This window comes from Anas platyrhynchos, chromosome 2 (genome assembly GCF_047663525.1).
Source record: "Anas platyrhynchos isolate ZD024472 breed Pekin duck chromosome 2, IASCAAS_PekinDuck_T2T, whole genome shotgun sequence".
NCBI lineage: Eukaryota > Metazoa > Chordata > Aves > Anseriformes > Anatidae > Anas > Anas platyrhynchos.
The window spans coordinates 129,668,138-129,694,851 of record NC_092588.1 but is presented as its reverse complement, the minus strand read 5'-3'; the positions used below and the strand labels follow the sequence as shown (position 1 = coordinate 129,694,851).

Genomic DNA, 26,714 nt, shown 5'->3' with positions numbered 1-26,714 from the left:
ACTGGAATGTGAAAAAAGTTAAATCTAACAATCATTTTATCATTATTTTATTAAGTTACTACACTGATGAACAATTAATTAGATGCTGTGGTGTCATAGGCACAAAAAAAGAAATCAGTGGTCTTCATTTACTTTACATGCTTTATACTTTGTAATGAAATGTTTCCTTTAGTAATAAATCAACAGCATTCATAAATCAAGAGACTTGATCTTATTTATGATACAGGAAAACTTCTGAAACGTTCTTGAACTTTAGTTCAGTTCCTAACAAGCTTTACAAACTGCCACCTAAATCTGACTTCTCATGTTTAGTATCTAGTCCCCTAAGCATGCAATTCTGAGTTATTTATTCAGGAAAGTTAATGGAATTTTTGCCTTAGCAATAACTAAAGAGCTGTATCTTCAGCTTAGGCAGATTTTTATTTCCCAGTTTTGCAAGGGAGATAACCAACTTCAAATTTACTACAATATTAGAAACATCTTCATATTGAACAGCTAGATTTGTTTCTACTGGAATTTCCATGTTTCACAGAATCACAGAACTGTAGGGGTTGGAAGGGACCTTGAAAGATCGTCGGGTCCAACCCCCCTGCCAAAGCAGGTTCCTCAGAGCAGGCTGCCCAGGTAGGCATCCAGACAGGCCTTGAATATCTCCAGAGAAGGAGACTCCACAACCTCCCTAGGCAGCCTGTTCCAATGCTCCGTCACCCTCACCGTGAAGAAGTTATTTCACATGTCAGTGCAGAACTTCCTGTGCTCTAACTTGCAGCCATTGCCCCTTGTCCTATCCCCACAAACCACTGAGAAGAGGTTGGCTACATCCTTCTGTCCCCCACCCCTCAGATATTTATATACATTGAGGAGATCCCCTCTCAGTCTTCTCTTCTCCAGGCTGAACAGACCCAGGTCTCTCAGCCTTTCTTCATAGGGAAGATGCTCCAGGCCCCGTATCGTCTTTGTGGCCCTCCGCTGGAGTCTTTCCAGGAGATCCCTGTCTCTTTTGTACCAGGGAACCCAGAACTGGACACAGTACTCCAGGTGAGGCCTGACCAGGGCAGAGTAGAGGGGGAGGATCACCTTTCCTCCAAGAGTGAAAAAGCTTTCCTCTTAAACCTCACTCTAGTTGCCTACAAATTGTTACGATGAATTTAAGAAGACAAAGTTGTAGAAATACACTCTCCAAAAACACAGTCATAATCAGGCTAAGTGGTATCGCACTGAATAATAACTGTTCAGTAAAGAAGAAAAAAGTTACTGTGTCACTGACTGGTTTTCTTTGTTTGCTTTTTCTTTTCCCCTGAAGAAGAGATTTTCTGGATGAAAAAAAAGCCTTAGACATGAATGATAATTTAACCGCTTATTTAACAGTGAATAATATTAATAATACAATAATACTGTAACATGTTAACTATCTAATGACTCCAGTTTAATATTCTGTTCTACAGTTACAAATATCCTTAACTTTTAAGTAGAGGCAAAATGACGTATTTTAGAAAGTACTTACATTCTGCGTATTTCTGAAGCTGAGAGAATTCTCCAGGACTAAGGTTAACCCACTTCTCCTGGCTCGTCATAATGGCAGAAATGGTCCTCGTTAAATATCAGAAAAGCATTCCTTTTGACCAAGTTGATAGAAACTCCATAAAGATGTGTAGTTTCAGTTCAGAGTGCTTGAAGACTTGATAGGTGGCATTAGTCTAAAGTTTCTGATGCTATGAGCTGTTCCCAATTCGTTGGTTCAGCGGTGAGATACAGCACTGTTAAAATAAGGTCAAACATTAGAAGTCTAAATACTAGTTCTACTATTAGAATAGCTGTAGCTGATAAGTATTTTGTCATACCTAGTTTTGCTCAAAATTTGTATATAATTAGCTTTATAATGTCTATAACTAGTTTTATAATAAATTTTATTTTCATATTTCCAATTGTTTATGTGCAGCATTGATCATGAATTATTACCTTATCCATTGCTTATGATCAAATTGTATCTGGATAATTTGTGTGGGGATGTTTTTTCAGTAATATCCACTGCAGATACTATTTATCAGTAAAATTATTCCCCTATAATTTTAAATGAGACTCAGATAACAAGGTTTGTATCCAATTATGTTGTTGCATAGTGTGGCCTTGTCAAAAATGTTCCAAAGCTTCAGTCTCCCCAAGTGAAAATGAAATTAATTGTATTTAGCAATTTTGTGAGATATTCACAAGAGCTATTTAAATATTAACTGTTCTAGCAAAATAGTAGGGGGTTGATTTTGAGAATATGTCACAACATTGCTGAAGACACTATTAAAAAATCAAATATAATTTGCATTGTTGCAAATTGGTTCAGACAAAAATATCAAACTGTGGGTACCATCTCATTCAAGTTCTACATTGTTTTTACCTCTGTAAGCAGACCTTACAAACAAAATACATTACCAACACCGCTCCTTGCACAACAGGTAGGATACCTTTCATCTAATTTTATCCATCTGGAAGTCAGGTATCTCATCTAAGGTTGTCATCTAGGGCTCTCTCTTTAATCAGCAGAAAGAGACAGGCAGCCCAGACAGCAATTAATCCCTCCAGTTTCAACATAATCTTAAGATGTGATGAATTACCTTCTTGCAGTATTTATCTTTCTCTATTGATTGCAGAGGTTGCCTAGATGACAAGTTTAGACTAGAAAACTAATTTTAGACTGTAAGTGGAATCTCTTTATATGCCTAGCAATAGTGTTATTTACAAGGGTCAGATTATAAACAGAGTAAAGGAAAAAATCAGTCCTGAAGAGACTGACGTAATAAAAGAAACAGTTTAAGAAGGAAGATGTTGGCAGGTGGGAGAGGAGAAGAAAAGGCATGTTGTCTCAGTTTGAAGAGATGGGGAATAAATAAAAATAAAAAGCAGAGTGGCTAGGAACAGAAGAATATATATATATATATACAATTTATTATAATATAATCTACATATAATATTATCGACACACACACACACATATAAATATATATAAACACAAATCATTAACCCAATTATAGACAACATTTATTTATTACATATATTTGTCTCCTTGTCTCATATAGATGACTATCACTACTCCTGGACAAAGAAATTCAGGAAGACACCTTTGTCCCTAAGTATACTTTCATTGTTTATGCCCTTCTTGGTGAATGTATATGTGTATTAATAGAAAGTCGCATCATCCAAATACAGTAATAGGTGTGCAACAACTGCCCTTTATTTTAAAATTGGAACCAGAAGACATTCCTACACTTCCTCAAGTTAGAATAAAACATAAGGATAAGTTAGAAAGGGTAAGATTTAGGAGCTGACTGAACAAATAGCAAAAGCTAATAAGAGCATGGCGACTGAGATAGAAAAAGCAATATTAATATGGATAATGTTGGCCAGGAACAAGGCTCATCAGCCTTTAAACATCAGTGAATCACTGTTAGTGCCAGAAAAAGGGGACTAACTACAAAAGCTGAAAGTGACATTCAATCAAAAAGCTATCATTCTGTCTGGAGAGCCTCAGTCCTCTTATTTAAAACAACAGAAAATAATGATGGTCAATAGAGACATTTTAATCAAATTAGAGACGTTTCATTTCTAAAAGTTGATTAGATTGTATTGAAGACAGTTTTATTTCTTCAAATATTTTTTCATATTCGTGACAACTAATTAGGTTTTACTGAAAATGGTTTTATATTTGCATAGTTGATTTAATAGACTCAAAATTTTATACCGTGATTTCATACAGTATTATTTTTTTGAATTAGGAACTACATTAGCTTCATTACCTGTAAAAGCTAACACTGTTGAATGCTGTACAGTTAGAGATCATCTCAATTATTGAATATGAGTATTTGTGATAGGAAGCCTACCATTAGAATTGCTATGGTTGGCAAGATAATACCTGCTGTGGGCTCTAAACTGATCAGTCTATTCACATGCAATATCTTAAACTGAACTCTGTCTATAGGGATTGCTACATCCACAGTACATGGACAGTGAAAATGAACACTTTGTCATTGACTTCCCCTTCTCCAACTTCAGATCAAAATCATCAACTCTGAAACAGGATATCCTTTCTCCTTTACCTGACATCCAGGCTCACCCTGTGAACAGCACTGCAAGAAAAGCCAAGACCTGAATGAGATGGGAGAGCAATGGAAAATTTGGTATGGATATGGCAGTCCACAGGAAAGAAAATGGAGTGTGTAAACACAAAGCCAACCAAGTTTTCATGTAAGACAATAAGAATTTAAGGCCACATTGTAATTCTGGAAAGCTCCCTAAATACAAATCCTACCTTAAAAAGAGAAGATGTGGGGGATCCAGTGTAACTAATTTGCCAAGCTTAATCCTGGAAAGGTAATGGGGAGGTAGACAGTCACTGAGGATGACTAACTGGTCTTTGGGCTGCTGCCAGGTTCTGTACATCACCTCAGTGCCTATGATGTAGGAATATGCAGAAACATAATGGAGAAAATCTCAGGAAAAGAAATTTCATACAGGCTTCCCTTTTCAGTTTTCAATTAGGTTCTGCAGTAGGGGAGTCCTAAATAAGGAGAGGTAGTTCCCTGATTCTGACTTTTTTTTTTTTTTTTGGTACTTAAAACTTTTATAGTGTCTTTTTCCACATTCTATATATAGACAACAATATAGCTGTAAGCAATCATGTACATTACATAGATGCCAAGGCTAAGAGTCATTGATGCATATTTACATTATATGATAGGTCTCATTTGTAAAGATTGAGATCTCCTATATCTTACAAAAAATTCTTAATTTCTGTACAAGATTGGTTTACAGCATCTTTTTCAGCATAGTTTAATTTAAATGCCTACTTTTGCACATTATTTTAGTGCTTTCTCTCTCTCAGTGCTTGAGGATAGTCATGCAGTGAGAAAACTATACACAAGTGCATAAAGAAGAAAGTAGTTACAGGGGTAGTACATAACAGAAAGAAAAAGAAAGGAAAAAAAAAAAAAGAAAAAGATAAATTACTTCAAAGAACACACTATAGTATACAGTTAAAACATACAGAATGACAGGTAGGTATCTCTTCTACTGATCCTCAAAGAGTTTAACCTATTCCAGGAAACATGGATTTGTGCACACATTTCATTACTATCTGCTTAGGTACAATTCACAGCCCTATCAACCTGACACAAAGCAGACTTCACAATTAAGAGAAATCAGGCTGTATTAATGAATCATTCATTTTATCACATAAAGAAATATATATATAAAAAAAAAACCTGTCTACTGTGACTAAGATTTTTTATTATATATATATATTTTTTCAATTCCAGTCTCCCTTTTAAAAACTTGTTTTTCTTTATGGATTTTAGGTTTTGTAGAGTTTTCCTGTCAAGATTCCCACCACTTCACGTAACCAAATTAGGAAACAAAACTTTGTTAGAAACTCTACAAATCCAATTACTCAGCATTCAGACAATAATGCTAACAAACTCAGATTTCCAGGAATCCACCATGCCCTTGAAATTCTCTGCTGCTCTGAAGAAACCACCCTGAAGAACAGAGAAGAGACAGGAATATAAAATGGAGGAAAAGATAATAGATAAGAGCATATACACTATCTGTTAGACTCAGCACTCACATCATCTCATCACAGCTCATAAAGTCCTTACTGCAAGGAAATGGAGTTTCTAGAAAGTACGGAAAAACTATTACTCTCAGTTCTAAAGAAACAAATCAACAATACTGGGTTCAGCTTCAGACACCATATCCAGAGGATGACTGTGGTCTGTGCAAAGAGGCATGACGTTCAACAAGGCTAAGTGCTGGGTCCTGCAATTAGGTTGTACCAACCCAACACAGTGTTATAGGCTTATGTAAGAGTGGCTGGAAAGTTGCTTGGAAGAAAAGGACCTGGGGGGTGCTGCTTGACAGCTGGCTGAACATGAGCCAGGAACATGCCCATATGGCCCAGAAGGCCAACGGCATCCTGGCCTCCATCAGAAATAGTGCGGCTAGCAGGACAAGGGAAGTGATTGTTCCCTAGTACGTGGCACTGGTGAAACTACACCTGAAATACCATGTTCAGTTTTGGGTCTCTCAGTACTAGGATATTGAATTGCTTGAGCGTGTGCAGAGAAGAGCAACAGAGCTAGTAAAGGGACTAGAAAACAAGAGTAATGAGGAGTGACTGAGGGAACTGCAGCTTAGCCTGGAGAAAAGAGGTTGAGGAGAGACCTCATCCCTCTGTATAACTACCTGAAAGGAGGGTGTAAGTCTCTTATCTCAGGTTACAAGTGATAGGACGTCAGGAAATGGCTTCAAGTTGAGCCAGGTGTGGTTTTGATTGGACATTAGGAAAAATTTCTTCATTGAGAGGGTAGCCAAGCATTTGAATGGGCTGTAGAGGGAATTGGTGGAGTCCCCATCCCTGGAGGTGAGACACATGGATGTGGCACTAAGGGACATGTCCTGCTTTAGAGGCAGGACTCGATAGGTCATATTGATGTCTGGACTTTATGAATGTCTTTTCCAACCTCGATGATTCTACGATTACAAATATGTCCAGCTTCTCAACCAACTCAACTCCCTCCTGAAAGGGAGGAATGCTTCTTCTGGGGTCCATCCTCACTACTGTGACTGAAAGCACAAACCTCTTCTTAACACATACCTTAAGGAGCTTTTCTATATTAATTGTAACAGAGAAACCTGAAACAACCAAGAAACTGGCCTTTGGAATTATCCAGCTATTTTTGACTTCCTGAGAATCCTGTACAGATGCACATTTCACATGTAACTTTATCAGTAATTTCCAATTACTCCATAAAGTGGGGACAGGATAAGGTTGATGCCAAGAAGGGGTGCAAGTGAGAAAATGGTGATTTTAAAAAAGCATCCTCTATTGTATATGAGAGTCAGAACTTCAAGTCTTTTTCTTTCCCCCACACTTTCCTTTAAATTACTGATTCAGAACATCCTTCCCACCATGTGGGAAACAGAACTGTTAAATGACTAATTCATTTAGCCTATCATGAAAACCTTGTTTCAATCTGTTTATGTTTTTAGTAGGAAAGAAGGGAGCAGAGGGTGGAGAGGAGGAGGAGGGAGAACATGAACCCTAAGGAGACAAGTTTCCTTCCAGGGAAACTATAGTTCTCCACAACATGACTGATTAGTGATTTTTGCCTGAACAACAGGAATAAACAACACAGAATGTTTTGTACCTTAATTGCTATGGAGGTTGAAGCAATTATGCTTTTCAAGGACCTTCTATACAGAATGTACTTGGCATTTCCTTCAGTTGGGTCCTATACCTTCACCATGGTTAACTGGGTCCTGTGGGTGACATGGACTTTGCAAAGGAAAATTTGCACACGTCAGGTAACATGTTATGAAACTATTCTGCATCAATCCCCGAAATAGGTAGAGAAAGCAGGCCTATTCTTTGTACAGACAGGACCAAATCATCTTTCCTCCGAACATTCAGTGTCATTTGTAGCCCTAGCAAACAATGGAAAAGTACTCTTTCAATGAACACTTTCAGAGACAAATTCCACCTTCATGTATAAAATACATGATATTTTATGATATACTCTCGTGATCATATATATTAATATCATATAAATGTTTAACCAAGATTATGATGCACTATTTCTGCTTTATTAATTAAGCTGTTGGGATCTAAGTACATAGTATTTCTTGGGCACTGAATGACCACACTCACTATTGAACACCACAATATACTCCGTACTAAGGCTGCAATTGTCAGAGAAACTATTAAACACAACAAGAAAACCAAACCAAACCAAAAACCTAGTATCTCTCATTCCTTGAAAACGCTGGCATTATTTATGGATAGCCAATTTGTGAAAATATTATTGCAATTAATTTTACTCTTTGTAGAAAACGAAGTCTTTAACAACAAAAATACTCCAAATTCAAGTGGTTGAAAGTTTATCCTGAAGAGTTTTGGAAGGAAAAAAATCCAATCAAAAACATTTACTAATCATCATCCTGATTTCATTATTCTCAAATACAGAAACACTATGATTGTTTCTAACTGCTGCTAACCACAAGTCTAAGAAAAACAGAGTGGTTAATGTATATAGTTCTTGTATCATGCAAAGGAATGTTTTAGCAATTTGTGTCAACAGAGAGCTTGAAGGGAAATGTATTTGTAGGCTTTTCCATGAAGTCTATGATATCTGGGGGATTTCAGAATAACTGCTAACTATTATGACTACTGCATGGGACACTATGCAAGTCTCTGATATCTGGCCAGGAGATTAAGGAGACAGGGAGAGCTGAAGAAGAACTAAAAGACAAAGCTTGCAGGGGACACTGCACAAGTCTCTGACATACAGCCAAGCTGGACAAAGGAGAAGGACAAGAGGGAGGAAGACTATGAGTCTTCAGCACGAGAGACCCCCAAAGGGACCACCGGAGACTGATACGCATGCTCCAGTAGGAGGGTTTAGATTCCTGAAACTAATTATAATAACCCTGGGTTTTTTAGAAGTAGTAATGAATATGTATTAGCCTAGGAACATAAAAATCAGCTGCTTGATGTAACTGGTGTGCGTCTTGGTGGAGCAGAGATTCCCGGCGCACCCAGCGCTGTTTGCTTACCTCTATTCCTTTAATAAATTGTAAACTTTGATTATAGTCCTATTTTGAAGACTGAGCCATTTATTACATGAATGAAAAAAAAAAAAAAAGGGATCCCATTGAAAAACACAACTATATTTTCCTATATAAATTGAACCTGTATGTTTTATATAATACCCTCTCATTTTTCCATAGTATTTAGCGTATGTAAAGCCATTTTAGTAATAGACATTCTTTCTCAGTTTGGGAAAGGACACTTACTGATATAAATTATAATTCAGAAATACCAACTCTAAATAAATATAAATATACTGAAATTAGTGAATTTTTTTTTGCCAGACAGAAAATATCTCCCTTTAAAGGAGTGACTTGAACAAAATTCAAACTATGCATGTTTTCCTGACTACTTTATCCCCAGGTGTAGTAGTTCAGGATATGCAAAACTATCCATATAAATTTTAATATATATATGTGGGCTGTATTCCCTAGAGAAGCAATTATTTGAATTCTCTTCTTCAAATTATTTATATGGAATATATCAGCAAACACTGGGAATACATGCAGTATCAGAAGAAAAAAAAAAACAAAAAAACATTGTGATATGATAAGCAGAATACTTGAATACCCAATAAAACATTTCACTAACACTATTTTCTGTGACAGTGAGAAGAAATACTAGCAACAATAACCAGTATAAATTGAATTGATCAGGATGCAAGACAATGGTATCACCTTATATATTTCTTTACATTTTAAATATAGACATATATACATTTTTTCACTTTGGTCTTTGCATACCTTAACTTTGTGTACCAGGACTGCTTTACAAGCAATTTCAGATGGATCTCAAATATTTCCAACTTATTCTAGGCTTGCTGTTTTCAAGTTGCTACACTAAGCATCTACCACATCAAAAGAACTACACCTGGCGTTCTCAATATTTTCTTCACTAAAAGTAATATTAAAGTAAATTAAATCAAAGCATAAAACTAGGACAATAAAATGCCAGAATGTTTATGGGCTGATGTACTGTAGGTACTTCGCTTAGGTCTAAAGCCTTTCTTATATATAAAATTAAATTACATAATGAATAAAACTTTATTTTTTTTAAAGAAAAAAAAGTTTTCTTTTCAGACTGGAATTCATTTTACACTCATGAGGGAAACAGCATGTAATTAAAAAATCTTCTTTAAATGGGAGTCATCGAACTGTTACCAATGTTAAAGTGTTGTCCATCACAATTTTAGAAAAAAATATATTACATTCTGCATTTATAGGTAATTGTTTATAAAGCATTTTTTAAAATATGTTATTTTTGCATGAAATTCTAATGACTCTTAAAAGAGCTAAATCACTAAGGCATATGACTTAAATCTCTAAGGCATATTCTTTAATAAATGGAGCAAAGTAATCTAGGACAATAAAAGCCCAGGATTTGACAGGTGTAACTATAATATGTAGGAAGTTCTCAGTCATAGCGCACATTTGGCTCCACTGGATAAATCACTCAGTCAAGAGAATTAATCACAACTCTTTCCACGTCACACACTACTATTTAGTTTCTCCACCAAAAACTCCTCCAAAGTTTCAAATAAACATCTTAGAGTAAACATCTTAGCTGCAACTGCTTCTTTCCAGTCTGTGCTTTTGCCACCTTTTCTATGACAACCAGTTTCAGAATTGCACCCTTTGGTGGGAATCCTGCATTAATCTGCTCACAAGTGGCACAAGTAGCTGATCCCACATTACCAGAGTGTTCAGCTCTTTGGTTAATATCTGTCATATGTTGTTCCTCTTTTCTTTCCATTCCTTCTCATGGGATGAACTGTAAATTCAGCATAACAATTAATTTCTGTTGGCAATCAGCTACAGTTATTTTGTGTATAATTGTTTGGTATAATTAATCTCTTCATATTTAGGTGCTCTAGGGGTGGTTACACTAGAAGAAGGCAAAGAGCTGAGAAGTTATAACTAGGAAAGATTTCTGATGATCCTTAATTTCCTGGGGCAGAAATTCCTACTTCATGTCAGAAATAAGCCTTTGAAGAGATGTACTTTAGTCTTGTGACACAACTGTTCCACTGCGCTCAAGGAAAAGATTTGTTAACTGCTGTCCTCATTCCAAAGTTTTATGCACTTTTAAAATAGGCTGGGAACAGGGTACTTCAATGGCTTTTAAATAATATGTGAGTATATGAACCTGATTTAATCTTCAACAGGAAATTTGTGCAAAGAATACAGAACAGGTTAGCAGGCAGGTTAATGGATTTTGTAGCAGAAAGGCATGACACATTGTTTTTCACTAGCTTTTTTTTTTTTGTGTGTGTGTGTGTGTGTGTGTGTGTGTGTGTGTGTTTGTGTGTATGTGTTATTCCCCATCCCCCTTCACCATCCCCAGGGAGAGCTACATGCAGAAGTTATTGCAGTCCAGGGATATGAATAGCCGACGCTATGTCATTGTCCACTGGGATATTGTGGAGCCTTCTAGACAACTACAAAGGATTTCATATTTATTCAATTAGCTTACTGTCACTGAACTCTTTTATAGCAATACTACCAAAATGGATTTCGAAAGTGGGATGGGCCCTTGCCTACAGGAATGTGTATCCACAGCCAAAGGAAACTGTGATGGCAGTAGCATCTCAAACTACTATTCCCTGTTCACCCCTTCAGTTTCTGACGTTCAAATTCAACTCCAAGGAGACATTAAATTTCAGGTTTGGGAAGGCTCTGTGAACATTGTCACTTGCGCGTTCCTAGCTCTTGACCTGAGGGCATGTCCGCAGTGCCACCAAGGGTGTGGATGAAGTTAACAATGCGCAACAGTCCCATTGAGTCTTCTAAACATCTGAAAATAAATAACTAATTAATGAGTACTTAACTGTACTTTTAATTAATGATGGTATATAATTGCACTTTCATGAGACCTAAATTTGTGTTCTTTTCCCATGGTGTTCAATATAAAAATCTTACTTTTGTTAATTTGAATTTCCTTGTATTTTTCCCATCTTGGGGGAGGGGGGGGGGGGAACTGATCCTCTTCCCCTTGAGAATGTTAGAATGTTTCTTGTCTGAGCTAGCATATATTATTCTTGTATTTTTTAAATATTTATTCTCTGGAAAAAGGCTCTGCATTTCTGTTGTCTTTTTTCCAGGATGTTTTTCTTCACAGTTCTACCTATGAGCTTTTTCTCCTCTGTTTTAGCTTATGTGAAATTCTTTTCCCCTGTAACTTTAAAAAGCAAAAGATAGACAAGCTTGATACACTTCCTTCTGTTTCACATTTGAAATAATAACGACAAATGAGGGGGAAGGGGGAGGAACTTAGTCCATTCTGACAACATTTTTAAGCTTTTCGTTAGAAAGGCTTACCTATTAGAATATAGTAACTAATGAATAACTAGATATCAAATAGGATTATTTATATAAGAACATCAGAACAAATATACAAACAGAGAAAAAAATCATTTTGGTTTCTGTGCTTAAATTATTAAGGAATTCTTCAGTCACAAATGAAAAAAAAACAAGTATAATGGAATGGATGGCACCTTGGTAACACTACGTTCATTCTTCTGTAAGTAAGTGGAATAAGCATATAATTTACTCTTCTGGACCACACTCCCACACAGAACAGAGTTTCCCACACAAAACAGAACTATCAGAGGAAAGTGCTACCACTCTCCTCATAATAGCAATTACTTACATACTGCCTCCATGAATGTATATTCTTATCTTTTATAGCAGCAACATTAATTACAAATGACTGTAAACCTGCATCTATTTCACTAGGACAACCTAGAAAAGTCTTTCTGCTTTGAACCCACAGTCTGTTTTACGTTGTTTCTCAAATGAAGCACTGGGATGTACACATTGCACTTGATGCATTACAAGTCAGTGTGACAGACAGCCCTTACTCAACAATATATATAATTATTATCATATTATTTTTTAAAAAGTCACTAAGACATTGCTGAATTAGCCACAACATGGCAACCTCATATTTCACTTAATGGAAATTAAATAAATTTAGGTACTGATAATTTCTAACAAATGCTTTTACAAATGTTGGACATTCTTAACTGACAAAAAGTCTTCATACTATTAAGGGAAAATTACCCTGCGAGGTGATATCATACATTTGAGGCAGGAAAGATGCTATTTATTTTTACATATGTATTACTATGATTAAAGTTTCTAATTATTGCGTTTTAGATCAGTAGAAAATACCCTTTCAAGAGCAATTTTTACACAGAAGTAAGCTCACTCTACAGGAAGAGCTGTAACAAATTTTGCAGTTAAAAGACTACTTCAAAAATTTTTCTTCACAGAGACTCTAATCCTTTTGAATTGTTTCCTTTTGCAAAGTTTACAATCCTACAATTTAACTTTTTCAGTTAAATTCACATAAATGGTAAAAAAAAAAAAAATCAGTTTGAGATACCTTTGTTTCAGTCAGTATGACTTCAGTGGGCCTACAGTATTTATACAAGTAAATTTTAAATGTTAAAACATTGGTCTTATAAAATTTCCACATTATCCTGCAATTGAAAAACCAATGCTCTGTTTAGTTTTCTATTAACAGAGAGAAAACTATGAATAACAATCCTGCCCCTAATCATAAATAACAAGGTGTTTTTAAGACATTTTTTCTTTCATCATTTGTCAAAATTTTTATCCTATTAAGATAGGATTGTATAGATCAGATGATATCAAGTCAGCAACCACTGAAGTACGTTTACTCCATCTACCTATGAGAAGTCCCCAATAAAGATTTGGTTGTTTTATGAAAAGACTATATATGAAATATATATATAAATGCCTTTTTTTCTAAAAAAAAAAAAAAAAAAAAAAAAAAAAAAAAAAAAAAAGAGAGAGAGAGAGAGACAAGCAGATATTTTAAGGGTTATGATTTTTTTTCCCCATATTGTTACATCCTGAACTGATCCATAAGAGTTTCAAATTAAGAGATTTTCAAAAGTCCTTTGAGTGTTCTACCCTTATCGATAAGTACAGGATTTCCATGTATAGCACTTTTCCCATGATCTACCCCTGTGTAAAACTCTTTCATCAAGTACAGATTGTGAGTTTTAAGAACCATTATGTTAATGGAAAAAGTAGCATTTAACTTCATTAAATGGTTTGTTATTTATGAGACATTGCTTTTACTTTTCTATACTAAAACACACAACTGAGTTGTATGAACACATACAGTAGAAGCCTAAAAATGTTTGTTCCACTTAAACCCTTTTTAATCACCAAAATAAAATACCAGAGCTATGTGATCTGTAAGTCACAGTTTACTGAGGTCATCCTATTTTGGTGTAACTTACAGAACTGGAAAAAAAAAAAAAAAAAAAAAGAGAGAAAAATACTCCAATTTGTTATTGAAATCTGTTCCATGGTGAACTCTTTCTACAAAAGACTGCATTTTAAATGCTAAAGTTATACTTATTGATGACACAGAAGTTTATCTTCTCAGAACATTCACAACAAAAAAAAATAATCCTCATAACCCCTGCACACCTGGGGGACAATGCAGTCATTGGTCCCAGACAACATGGCTTCATGAGGGATAGGTCCTGCCTAACAAATTTGATTTCTTTTTATGATAAGATCACCCATCTAGTCAAACCAGGGAAACCAGCTGACGTGATCTTTTTGGACTTCAGCAAGGCTTTTGACACAGTTTCCCATAGGATCCTACTGGACAAAATGTCCAATGTACAACTTAACAAAAACATCATACGATGGGTGAGCAATTGGCTTACAGGCAGGGCTCAAAGGGTTGTGGTAAATGGGGCCACATCTGGCTGGCAGATGGTCACTCTTGGAGTCCCTCAAGACTCCATTTTAGGGCCAGTCCTCTTCAATGTTTTTATAAATGATTTGGATGTAGGACTAGAAGGTGTTCTGAGCAAATTTGCTGACGACACCAAACTTGGAGGACTTGTGGACTCGGATGAAGGTGGAGAGGCCTTGCAGAGAGACCTGGACAGATTGGAGAGCTGGGCAATCACCAACCACATGAAGTTTAACAAAGGCAAGTGCTGGGTCCTGCATCTGGGACGGGGCAACCCTGGCGATACATACAGACTGGGGGACAAGACACTGTAGAGCAGCCCTGCAGAGAGGGCTTTGGGTGATGTAGTTGACAGCAAGTTGAATATGAGCCAGCAGTGTGCCCAGGCAGCAAGGAGGGCCAACTGTATCCTGGGGTGCATCAAGCACGGCATCGCTAGTCGGTCGAGGGAGGTGATTGTGCCACTCTACTCTGTGCTGGTGTGGCCTCACCTCAAGTACTGTGCGCAGTTCTGGGCACCACAGTACAAAAAAGACATTAAATTGTTGGAGAGTGTCCAGAGGAGGGCGACGAAGATGGTGAAGGGCCTAGAGGGGAAGACGTATGAGGAGTGGCTGAGGGCACTGGGCCTGTTCAGCCTGGAGGAGAGAAGGCTGGGGGGAGACCTCATCGCGGTCTACAACTTCCTCGTGAGGGGGAGTGAAGGGGCAGGTGACCTATTCTCTGTAAACACCAGTGATAGGACCCACGGGAATGGTGTTAAGCTGAGGCAGGGGAAGTTTAGGCTGGACATCAGGAAGAGGTTCTTCACCGAGAGGGTGGTTACACACAGGCTCCCCAGGGACGTAGTCACTGCACCAAGCCTGTCTGAATTTAAGAAGCGATTGGACTGCGCAATTAGTCACATGGTCTAAACTTGTTGGCAGACCTGTGCGGTGCCAGGAGTTGGACTTGATGATCCTTATGGGTCCCTTCCAACTCGGGATATTCTATGATTCTATGATAAACCTCCATACTCAAAAGGATAAAATGCACTTAAAATGAACCTGCTTATAAGTTTCAGTGAATATTCACAAAAGTGTTTTTGCTGTAACCGACTAGCTTTTATAATGAATTAATTTCTTTGTTTCTGATATATGCAATAAACCAAAAGACAGGTATCCTTATTATTTAGGCACACCAAGTGTTCTTTTACTCAAGAACGAAGAATAACTACTAGCTACAAGAAAAAAAATAATAAAATAAACCACAAAGAACAGTCATCCATAACAGTCACGTACATCCATGCAAAACTATGATTCAAAATGACAGATACTAATGCTTAGTACTATGACTTAACTGCTTAGACTATGCAGACAGAAACCTGTGACCTGAGCTGAACTGTGCAAGGGGGACTACACAGGGCACTGTACTGCTTTCCTGACCCAAGTGCCTACCCTGCAGTGTCCAACACTGCAGTACACTTTGCTTTTCTGCTTGATCTTTGCATGTTGACTTGACCAAGAAAAGAGATGAGAATATCTGAGTTGAATGGGACCCAGCAGGATCATTAACTCCAATTCCTGAGTCCCCAAAGAACCAGACGATAAATAAATAAAAAAATCAGACCATGTATCTGAAAGTATTGTCCAAACACTTCTTGAGCTCTGGCAGGCTCAGTGCTCTGACCACTTCCCTGGGGATCCAGTTCCAGTGTTCAACCACCCTCCCCGTGGTTCTTTTCCTGAAACCCAGTCTGAACCTCCCCTATCAAAGCTTCAAGCTGTTCCTGAGAACAGAGCTCAACACTTGCCCCTCCACTCCCGTCGTGAGGAAGCTGCAGGCCACCATGAGGCCTCCCCTCAATATCTTCTTCTCCAGTCTGAAGAAACCAAGGGACCTCAGCCACTCTTTTAGATCCGACTTCCACTCTAGATCCTTTACTATCTTTGCCATCTTTGTTTCCCTCCTTTGGATGCTTTTTAACAGTTTTATATCTTTCTTATACTGTGGCACCCAAAACTGCACACAGTACCTCACAGAGAAGTTGCACCAGCACAGAGTGGGACAATCCCTTCCCTTGACTGGCTAGCAATGCTGTGCTTGATGCACCCCAGCCACATCAAATGCTAAGGAACTACTAATTCTATTATCATTATTATGTGTTTGTATTATAAAAGCACAAACTTTTACTAGGATTGACTGTATCAGTGGCAGTACTATATTAAAATATGGCAGTCCTGCTTACTTTTTAAGTATACAGAGTAGAAAATAACAGAAAGACATATATACTATTTTACAGAAAGAACAGAATTGAAATTCTTAAAAATGCATATACATCTAGTGCTGAATTTTATAACTGGCTAGATCTCAGCTGGCATTAATTATTGCTTTTTAAATTCACTAGACACACTGAAACATTTGTTCTCAAATAATTTGCTCACTATCACATGGGAGGCATGTGGAAAAGTCAGGAACTGAACTGAGATCTGTAATTGGATATATTTAAACACATGAACAGCGTTAATTTATGTATGTCAATAAAAGTTCTATTTCTTAACAGCTTTAATCTGTCTTTCTGTGTTTGAACTGGTAAGTTTAAATCTAAATGCCTAAAAAAGGTATATGATATCTTGGAATAAAGATATATTAGAAAAGTAATCATTTAAATTTAATTACCCAAACCACAAAAATTTAATTAAAATTCTGTCTGTCTGTGTCACGTACAGCTACCTTTAGTTAATACTCCACTAATTAAAACAAGAAATAGTTCACAGTATTGCTGAGGAAACGTTATCACTTACAGATTTAACTACACATAGCCCCTAATGTCATCATTCTGGAAATCTGTGGCTGTTTCTAAATTACTTGAGCATGTGTGCTATGGCTTGCCCCAGGGTCCTGGTTTTCCAGTCATCCATGCTGCAGACTTGGTTGGAAAATGTCCCACCCTATTCCAGAAGCTCCAGTCCTCTTCCACAGAGCTGAGCCAAACTGAAGCCCAAGTTCTATCCAAAATGATGCTGGGAAGAGGTGCCCACACCCTGAGCCTACAATCAAAAGACCAGACAAGCTCCTAATGTACCAACCTATCTGTCCCAGTAAAAACACCCTAAATAAAAGGAAGACAGAGAATCTGAGCCATCTGCCTTATGGTACAAATCCAATACACATAACCTACTCCTAGGTCTTAATTGTTTTCTGTCTTTCCTCTCTGGCATATACCTTAAGCAGAGTAAAGGAAAAATATGATAAAATAATAATAATAATAATGCTACAGCTACCTGAAATACAAACTGCAAGATGCTAAACACTGTGTTTGCAGAAACACATGAGAATTTTCTGCACTTAGACTCACACAGATTTTGGCCTCTCAGATATGCAAAACAAATTATTAAGCAAGATATTATTAGAGATCTCTGATGTTTATTAGTAGCTTCCACTCTTCAAGGTTCCCAGGCACCAAACTAGATTTAGCTTACATGCCTTAAACTGGCATGACTAAAATAAGTTATTTCTTTTGGCATCCCGAAAGAAAGAAAAACATAGAATTAATATACCTATGAAATCCATTGCAAAAGTATCCTGTTATTAATAATATGAGAAAATTGTGTTCCCTATTTTCACTTTTCTTCTGGATAATTATACAGAACAATACTACATTGCCAATATTCTAGAAACCTACCTATGATGAAGTTCAGAATCCTGAACCTATATGTTTCTGTATAGATACATTTATATATATAGATCAACGCTTATTTTTCAGATTATCCTGATGAAAATATCCATTCATATTGTTTTCCATATCTTTCACTTATTTTATTTATTCATGAAATTTCTCTAGTGTTTTAAACGACAGGTGTCACCAATAATGGCAGCAGATCTCTTACAGTACTGTTGCTTCATTAACTACCAAAACAAATTTGATACAGACGACTAACATACAAGATACATAAGTCATCTTTCTGGTTCACAAATAATCAGTGTAAGTATCTCCATTGTGATATCTGTACAATATTCAATTGTCTTATGGCCTTAAAGTTTATACATAATCATATTTACTGAAGCTTTGAAGGCTAACACAAAATACATATTCTCCTGCCAGAAATTTCAAAGGGAGATCTAACATCATCTTGCTAATCATAAATCCAGATAACACTCTCTTTATTGATGTTTACAGTTACGGATGTACAAAGTTTTCCTGAGTACTCAAAGCAGTTAATGCAATAACAACAGTCTCCAGATATTCTAAAAGCCCCAAAATACTTGTCTTAAAATAGCAAGCCTTGCTTATTTGGCAAAGTGGGGGGAATTACGCATTTTTTTAGATACATCAAAATTTGCAAAAACACATGTCTTCTATTTTATGGGACATCATGATTGCTCCATTTTTGGTAAATTTGCCCTGGGACATAACATTTTACAATGAAAATTGCATTACAATGGCCCACATTGTGCCATCTGTTTTAAGAAGAACTCTCCAGGGACTTTATGGAGAACAGTCTTAAAAAAAAATAATAAATGGAACAACATGTCCCAGAGTACTTTTTACCTAGCTTTAATACCCTTGAGTAAAAAGATTTTGCAACACGTAGCAAGCTGTAGCCTTACCAGTAAGGTATCCCCTTATTCTTTTTTTCTTCACTGAAATGAACACGGTAGATAGACAGACAGGTACACATGGAACCATGGCTGCAGAGGCAGACAAGGATGCCCATGGCCACAAGGGGAGTACGAGCTGTTCCAGAAGATAAGTCGTGCTAGTTCCCTTTCCTTCCCCTCATGTTTTCATCAGTGACCATCATACCACAGCTACCCACACATTTTGGCAGCAGAAGAGCAGCCAACAGCATTACCAATATTAGCAAACAAAGAGGCATGGGAGCGTAGACCAAAAAAACTGGGTTCTGACAGTCTAACATTACCCTCATGTTTGACCAGTGCCATCTCAGTCCTTTCATGGGATAGATACATGGCAAACAGTGCTGGTACCACAGCCACAGGAAGGACCTCAACGGGTTACCTTTGATGCACTTCATCAGCTCTACAGAACATCACAAAAGAAAGGAAATATTTTCATGTCTTGTTACTGCTCGCTCTCTGTTAAAAATACTTCTCCAACAGAAAACACAGCTCTAAACTTTAACGCCATGAAATCACCACAACTTTCTGTGAAATACCAAAGTAATCATAAAATTCTGATTTAAGACCTAAACAAATATTTTCTATTAAGAGGCATGCTATCCTTATTCACACTCCACCAGAACTATTATTTTACAGTATAAACAGAGGAACATCCACAGAAGTCCACAGTGAAGTCAAATGACTTCTTTCAAAAGAATAATAGCCTTCTGTATCAGTACAACTTCAAATTATCTCATGTTTGACATAACTTTGAAAAAAGCTTCCCTTAGCTTCATTAAACAGTTATTGTTTAGGAATTCCAGTGTTTTCATAGCATTACCAATGGTCTTAGAACAATAGTATTATTTGTCCTACAGTCTAGTTCAAAGGAACCATATCCTTTTACACAGTCATAGAGACAGGCAGAAGTAGACACTAAGAGCATTATCACAAAACTTTAATTTTCAAATTCACCAGTTCCATAAGTTGCTTCAATTTTATAGATCCACCCTCTAGGCATCATACATAGATTTAATAGGTTTCGCAACACACTTTTTACTTTGTTTTGTATCACTGAGGTCGGTAGCATCTTTTTCATATTTAGAAGTACTTTAGCCGTACAGGTGACATCTCTGTCAGAATAGGTTCAAACTGAAATATGAATAGTAAAACAATAACATGCAAGATACCATAAAAAAGTCTGATATAAATTCACAGCAATTCCAACACCCACATGAAGATGTATCTCTTACACTTCTCAAGCACTCACCACAGCATTTTGTTTGTTCCTCCTTGTCCCTCAAACAAAAAAACTCCTTGTTCTACCCTTTCCATAACCACAGCACATTGGCTCACTTGCAGACTGAGAGCCAAGGCTCCTGTCAGCCTTGGGGAGGAACATGACCACCTTGAATCTTGGTCCTTCTCCTCCTGTTTTTGCCTCTGCAGCACAAGAGGACCAAGCAGCAAATGCTCTGTTTACAGGATGTGGTCACAGGATTTCTATTCAGGTCAACAGCTTCTCAAAAAAATTTACAGCATTTCCATGATGTCTTAAACGCACAGAACTAACTCCCTCTGTTCTTCTACCTACCAGGAAAATAATTCTAAACATCTCTCACATGAGAAGGAGAAGGGGGGAGGAGAAGGGAACAAAAAACAAAAAACAAAAAAACAAAAAACAAAAAAAAAAAACAGAACAAACAAAAAAAAACAACAATGACAGATTTTATTTGATTGTGTGTGGTTTATTCGTACCAACTTTTGCTCTGGCAGTCAATCTGTTGTCTGCTCTCACAAACTGTCTTTAGCAGTAGCACTCTGTCTCTCTGAAGAAGCAATCCTCACAGACTGTAATTTCTACAGAATAATACAGTACATCTTCATCTAAAAAGTAAAGAAACATCTTTGCCTAGAAATTGCTTACTGTTAAACAATGCTGAGATTTTAACACTAATACTTGGTAAACACAAGTAGAGATTGACTTTTTGCATACCACTATCTGCTGTAATCATTCCAAGTAGAAATGTAAATACTTGGAAACAGAAATGCACTCAAAAGGTTGTGAAATATACAAGCAAATCAAATGTGACTGTGCCTATGATGGCCACTACCCTCTCTTTGATACCATTAAATATTCAATTAGGAAAGTAGAGATTTTACTTTTTTTTTTTTTTTTTTTTTTTTAATTTGCCATACACACCAGATCCCTACACCTTCAGTAAAGAAGGAAGAAGATAGGATTTCTAATCATCCAGTTACTGTTGCTCCCACTGCAGTTACCACTGACTGTATTAACTCCTATCAGAGATAGAGATCAACCCCAGGAGTTCCAAATTTTGGGCTCTTGATCCCTGGATTGCATTATCAACACCCAGTAGAAGAGACTCAGCAGGAACAGCCCAAGGACATTGAAAGTGAGGAGGCATCAGCAGAGATTTAAAACAAACAAACAAAAAGGCTGCTGCAGCAGTTAAGAGGTTGTAAGACAAGGGCTATAAGAAAGACATGACTGGAATTTTTCATAGCCATGCTTTTGGTTGTAAGGTTTAGAAAATGCAAGAGAATTTTGTTCCAGAATTCTATAAAAACCAAGGTGAGTTTAACTTCTGCAACGTGTTTCAAGGACTCTAAGATAATAGGGTAGGAAGAGGGTTACATCCATTAATATTTTTATTTTTCAAGACTTATTTCCATGCATCACCGAATATACACTTCCACGCTGCATAAGAAATGGATAATCTTTACTAAAAATTTCCCTAGATTTTATTAACATGTTGTTGCATTACCAAGCATCTTACCACCATGGCAGTAATGCAACAGAAAAATAAGCTATTGTATAATCCCCAGTTGATGAATAACATACAACAAAGTAGAGGAATAACAGTTATCTAGAACAAAGTACCATATCTGAATACTGATTACAGAAGTATTATTCTCTAAAAATTAGTGTATATATTTTACATATCCATAGAAAGTAGAGTTGTAAACAGTGCTCCAATACAGCAAGCTCCAGATACAAACAGATAGAAAAAACAATCTTTTTTTTGGTACTAAAAGTCAAAAAAGCTTACATTATCATCACATCTGCACATGCTTCTTCTTTTAAATGTGCAACCCTATTATAAGGAAAATCACCTAGGGATCTGAAGATAAAAAAAAAAAAAAAACTATTTGGATACCTGATTCACACAACTTTCCTTTTCAGTTCTCCAAAATGAATGAAGTTACAACTTCAGCAGGGCATTTCAAACATACATCAAAATCAACTCCCATGTTACTGACTGCAAATCACTTCACTGAAGCCTGTCTTGGGCACTCCATACCACAACCACTCTGCACACAAGGGAAACTCCTGCATATGCCAGCAGCAGTCCCACACACAGAGTGGAAGTCACTGACAGTTCAGAAGCATGAATTCATCTTGGTCAAAATCCTGAAGTAAATCCCTCAGAGTATTAGCAGGTTAGAAAGTGCCTGCATGTTCTTTCTGCGCATCTGCTATTATCTAGATTGTAGTGCAACCATAACGCAAAAGTAGTTCAGGGAAAACTCACAGAAAATAAATGTGATAAATTTTGCCAAGAAAATATCCAGAATGATGGAGGACACATCTGAATAGTCAGTGTTATGATGCATCTATTTTACACTATACATCATTATTCCTTCAGAACTGTGAGATATAGGAAACATTGCCATAAATATGCCCTAAATATCTACCTAAATATGTTCAGAAAAAGTAAACTTTAAAAGAGAAGTAACTGCAGCCAGACTGCATCAGCCTACCTCATTTTCTATTCACTTCCCTCATCATATTCACCTTTTCAAGTTCAGATTCATAGAATAACATGCTACTGTCTGATAGGTTTTGGTATTCATTAATTTTACCAGCCCAGAACACTTCAGCGATTATTATTAAATACATACCTTGCTGAGTTAAAATTGCCTAGATTCCTTTGTAATGTAAATTCTTAGACTCATACTAGCCTGTTAGGTGTACAGTACATCTCATTAGCTCAGACTGCCTATGAAGTACTGGACAATGTTTCACTTCGATTAATATAGCATATCACAGAACTGTAAATCCTACTAAAAGCATTAAAGAAACGATGTAACACAAGGCTACAAGGCTATATACTTTACAAATAATGTTTGTAAATAATAGTGCTTATAAATAATAATGATGGGTAGTTCATGCAGAATAATTTATGGGAAATGTATTTTTTCGTCTAAGTGTGATCACCAATTTCACAGTATAATTCTTGGAAACAGACTCCCAGTATGAATAGTCACATTTACAAATTAAAACATAATATTCTTCCCATCTACTCCAATATTTCAATTTAAAACAGCAGACCTTAAATTATGATATTAACTGCTTTGCTTATGTGTCTTCACAGATGAGCACAAAAGGCATACAAACCTAACCAAAGAATCGTTTTATTCTAAACAAAAATTACCTCAGTATTTTTACCCTCTTTCTTCTTGTCACATTAGTGTTCTAATGTCTTGGTCTTCTCTTATAAATCAACTTTTTGTTTGTCTGTTTTGTTTTCTTTTAGACTGCAGGGAGAAATTCTGTGGCTTGTGGTAAGGGTGTACAAAATTGATGGTCAGTGAACTCCATCTAAATAAAGCATCTATGGCACGGTTTCCTAAGGCTGTAAATGACTAGACACAATGGTCCATGTGATCCATTCCAGTTCCATGTTCCAATGCTATATTAGTCAATTAAAAGAGGGTGAATATGGTGATTTTTTTTTTTAATATTACAATATACGGCCAGTTATTTAGTTATTATACGTGTGGACAAACACACACAGAGTAAGTACCATTTACTTACATATCCACTTCTGTTGAGCATATGATCTAGATAAAAATAACACTTTGTCAAGGTTTGCACTTCATCCAGAACTGACGTGATCCCAGTTAGGATTAGTCACTTGAACTGTTTCTCTAAAACTAACTGTTTCCCTTAAAACTAAGCTTGTAAATAATTAAATTGGAATAGATACATTCTGAGGGCTTCTGATTTATCCATGACCAGAACATACTATGAATGTTTGCCGGCATATTCAACATGAGGTCAGAAAGATACGGAAAAATATATGCTTACTTAGATATATACATCTGTGTTCTAAGTTGACAAAGTTAAGCTATTTATGTATTATACAGCAAAAGGTTAATTACTTTATCTTTTTTTTTTTTTTAATTAGGTTATGATCAGAAGGCTAGCAAAGAGAAAAAGGAAAAAATCTAATCATTTCAAAAGAGTATTTACAACATTTTTAATTCTAATAATTCTTTAAATAAATAAGTTTACACAAGAGATGCTCTTCATTACTTACAAAGTTTATATTTTTAATAATTTATATTAACTATGTATTTTACTCACAAAAAAAGTGTTTATTTCCAATGGATGATCAAAACGTTCTTGTACTTGCTTCTATTCTATTCATATCAATAAACATCACATAGCCATCACATTGAAGTAAAATAAATGACAATCCTATACATCACTTCAAAACACACAACTTACTACAAGGTGTTTAAGGCTAGACACAGGAAAAGATTTAGAGAGTTGAAACAGGATTTAAGTATAACAGAGACACTAAATCCCCTAATAGCCTAACTCTCCCTTCTGCTACTTGCTAATACTAGCTAGCTTTCACGTTCTGCTGGAAATGCCTCATATGCTTTGGCATAGATAAAGTAATGGGGGGGAGGGGGAGGAGGGGTGCAATCCTAGCTGTACACTTAATGTGATGAGCAATGAGCTCACCACTGATGAGTTATATCTCAGAAATTAAATTTTTTAAGTATAATCAGAAACATCGAGTTTGTGCTCATCAGCATTCAAAAAGGTGTTCAGAAAGGACCAAAGTATAAAACAATTAATTCCATTCTATAGATCCCTAGTACACTTGCATTTTCAGTAACAGAGTTTTGAATTTATTACAGTAGAACTGGAGAAAGAGAAGGACAAAAAGACAGAGCAACTTGCTGATAAGGGATGAAAGACTATAATAGAAATCTTCCAGCTTCAAAAAGAAGCAATGGGATACGGCAGAGATCCGTGAAGTAATGAATGTATATAGAACGCTGGAGACTGGAGGAACACTGTAGGTCCTTAGCCTATTCTTATATTTCCTTGATAATCGCTGTTAGAAGACAGCATAGTAAGGACAGACAGCTAGTCTGATCCAGTAAAGCTATCCTTTTGCTTCTAAGAAGAAGAAAGATGAAAAATGATCCCATTCACCTGACCTGGTTATACTGCCTTGACTTGATATGGATATGAATAAGCCATAAAGTTTAAGGACAATGTGCAGAACATGATTTCCCAAAGATAAAGAGTCCAGACAAAATCAGTTAACAGTGATAGAAGAATCTCTAAAAATAATAATAAAAAATCTACAGCTTACCTCACTCTGTAACACAGTTGTCTCCTTGCCATATATACAGTATCTGTTTCCCGTAAACACTGGGGCATATAAACAACAGGTTTTACAACATGTATAACTTTCAAAAACAACTGGATAGGAATCCAGTAATAACTGGATAGAAAACAAAAGAAAAAGATCGTTTAAGTTTTAATTGTCTATGTAGTCATTTACTGAATCCCACTGAAATGACACAAAACGTGGAATCTACACCATCAACTCTCCAGGAAAATCTATCTATTGCACATGGTTCTTCTCCACAAAAATTTTAGCAAAGTGTCTTCACTTTGTGTTGTTTACATCCATTTGGAGGTATTTAAGGGTATTAATACATGACGGGTATATCAACATGAACTTTTTTTTTCTTTCTTTCTTTTTTTCTTTCTTTTCCCTTCAATTCCATTAGGTTACCCTAAAAAGAAATATTCAGTGAAATTTGTGTTAAATCTGAAGAAGCAATGACAACAGTCTTTCCTCTCATCTTCAGCTATGAACTAGAGTCTTCCCTTCTCCGGTATTCACAGGTTGAAAGACGTCACAGCTCTTCTGGCTTCAGTTGCTTGATTCTGAACAGTTCAAAATCTCTCCTAACTTTGCTGTGCATTGCACAAAGAATTAATCTTTAAGTGGCCTTGCCATTCCTTGCATATCCATAAAATATTTTAATGAAAGTAGTAGATAATGTCTTTAAATGTTCAAGACATGTATTTTCTAAAGAAAAAGTAGACATGCATGTTCTATACATTGAGGTTTTGAACCTCTCTAAGTGTCAATGTATCCCCCAGGGAGAATTGGGATTCCATTAGCTTGAACAGTTTTGATCTGAAAATGAGCTTCATATGGTATTCACATTCATGTGTTACTAACAAGCATGGTAATCAATGTACATGTGAATATTAAAATACAAAGTTCAGCAAGTATAGAAGATCTTCATATTGAGATATGCATGCAAGCACTCCTAGAGAGAGAAACTGCAATTCATTCCTCCATGGGTTAATAATTCACTCATAGTTTAAGAGAGAGCACCTGCTCTCCCAAAGACGTATTTGCATTTCCATAGAATCAGAGCAGTAAACAAGACAAGGGGAGGAGCAGTAAAACTTTTCCTGAATAAATTAAAGATTAACAGTCTCTAAGGGGGAAGGATGAAGCATTTGAATCTGAATGAGAAAACTGCAAAGCATGCCAAGAAATATGTACAAGAATTGGCAAACTTTGCCTACTTGTGATGCTCTCCAGTGAAAGGTGGCCAGCAACATAAATAATGCAAGACAACCCAGACCTTGACCTCA

General features: G+C 36.4%; 1 protein-coding gene across 17 annotated transcripts in view; it reads right to left on the bottom strand.

Moving 5' to 3' along the window:
• DGKB (diacylglycerol kinase beta) overlaps positions 1-26,714 on the bottom strand; it is a 402,254-nt gene that overhangs the window by 323,990 nt on the left and 51,550 nt on the right. For 16 of the 17 annotated variants that reach the window (XM_072033589.1, XM_072033592.1, XM_072033593.1 and 13 more), the window contains one exon: positions 1,505-1,757. In XM_072033589.1, coding sequence (XP_071889690.1) covers positions 1,505-1,574 — 70 coding nt within the window. In that variant the 5' untranslated portion in view covers positions 1,575-1,757. Of the gene's footprint in view, positions 1-1,504; positions 1,758-4,297; positions 4,435-26,714 lie in introns of those variants that run through there. The other variant, XM_072033595.1, reaches the window with a different exon arrangement.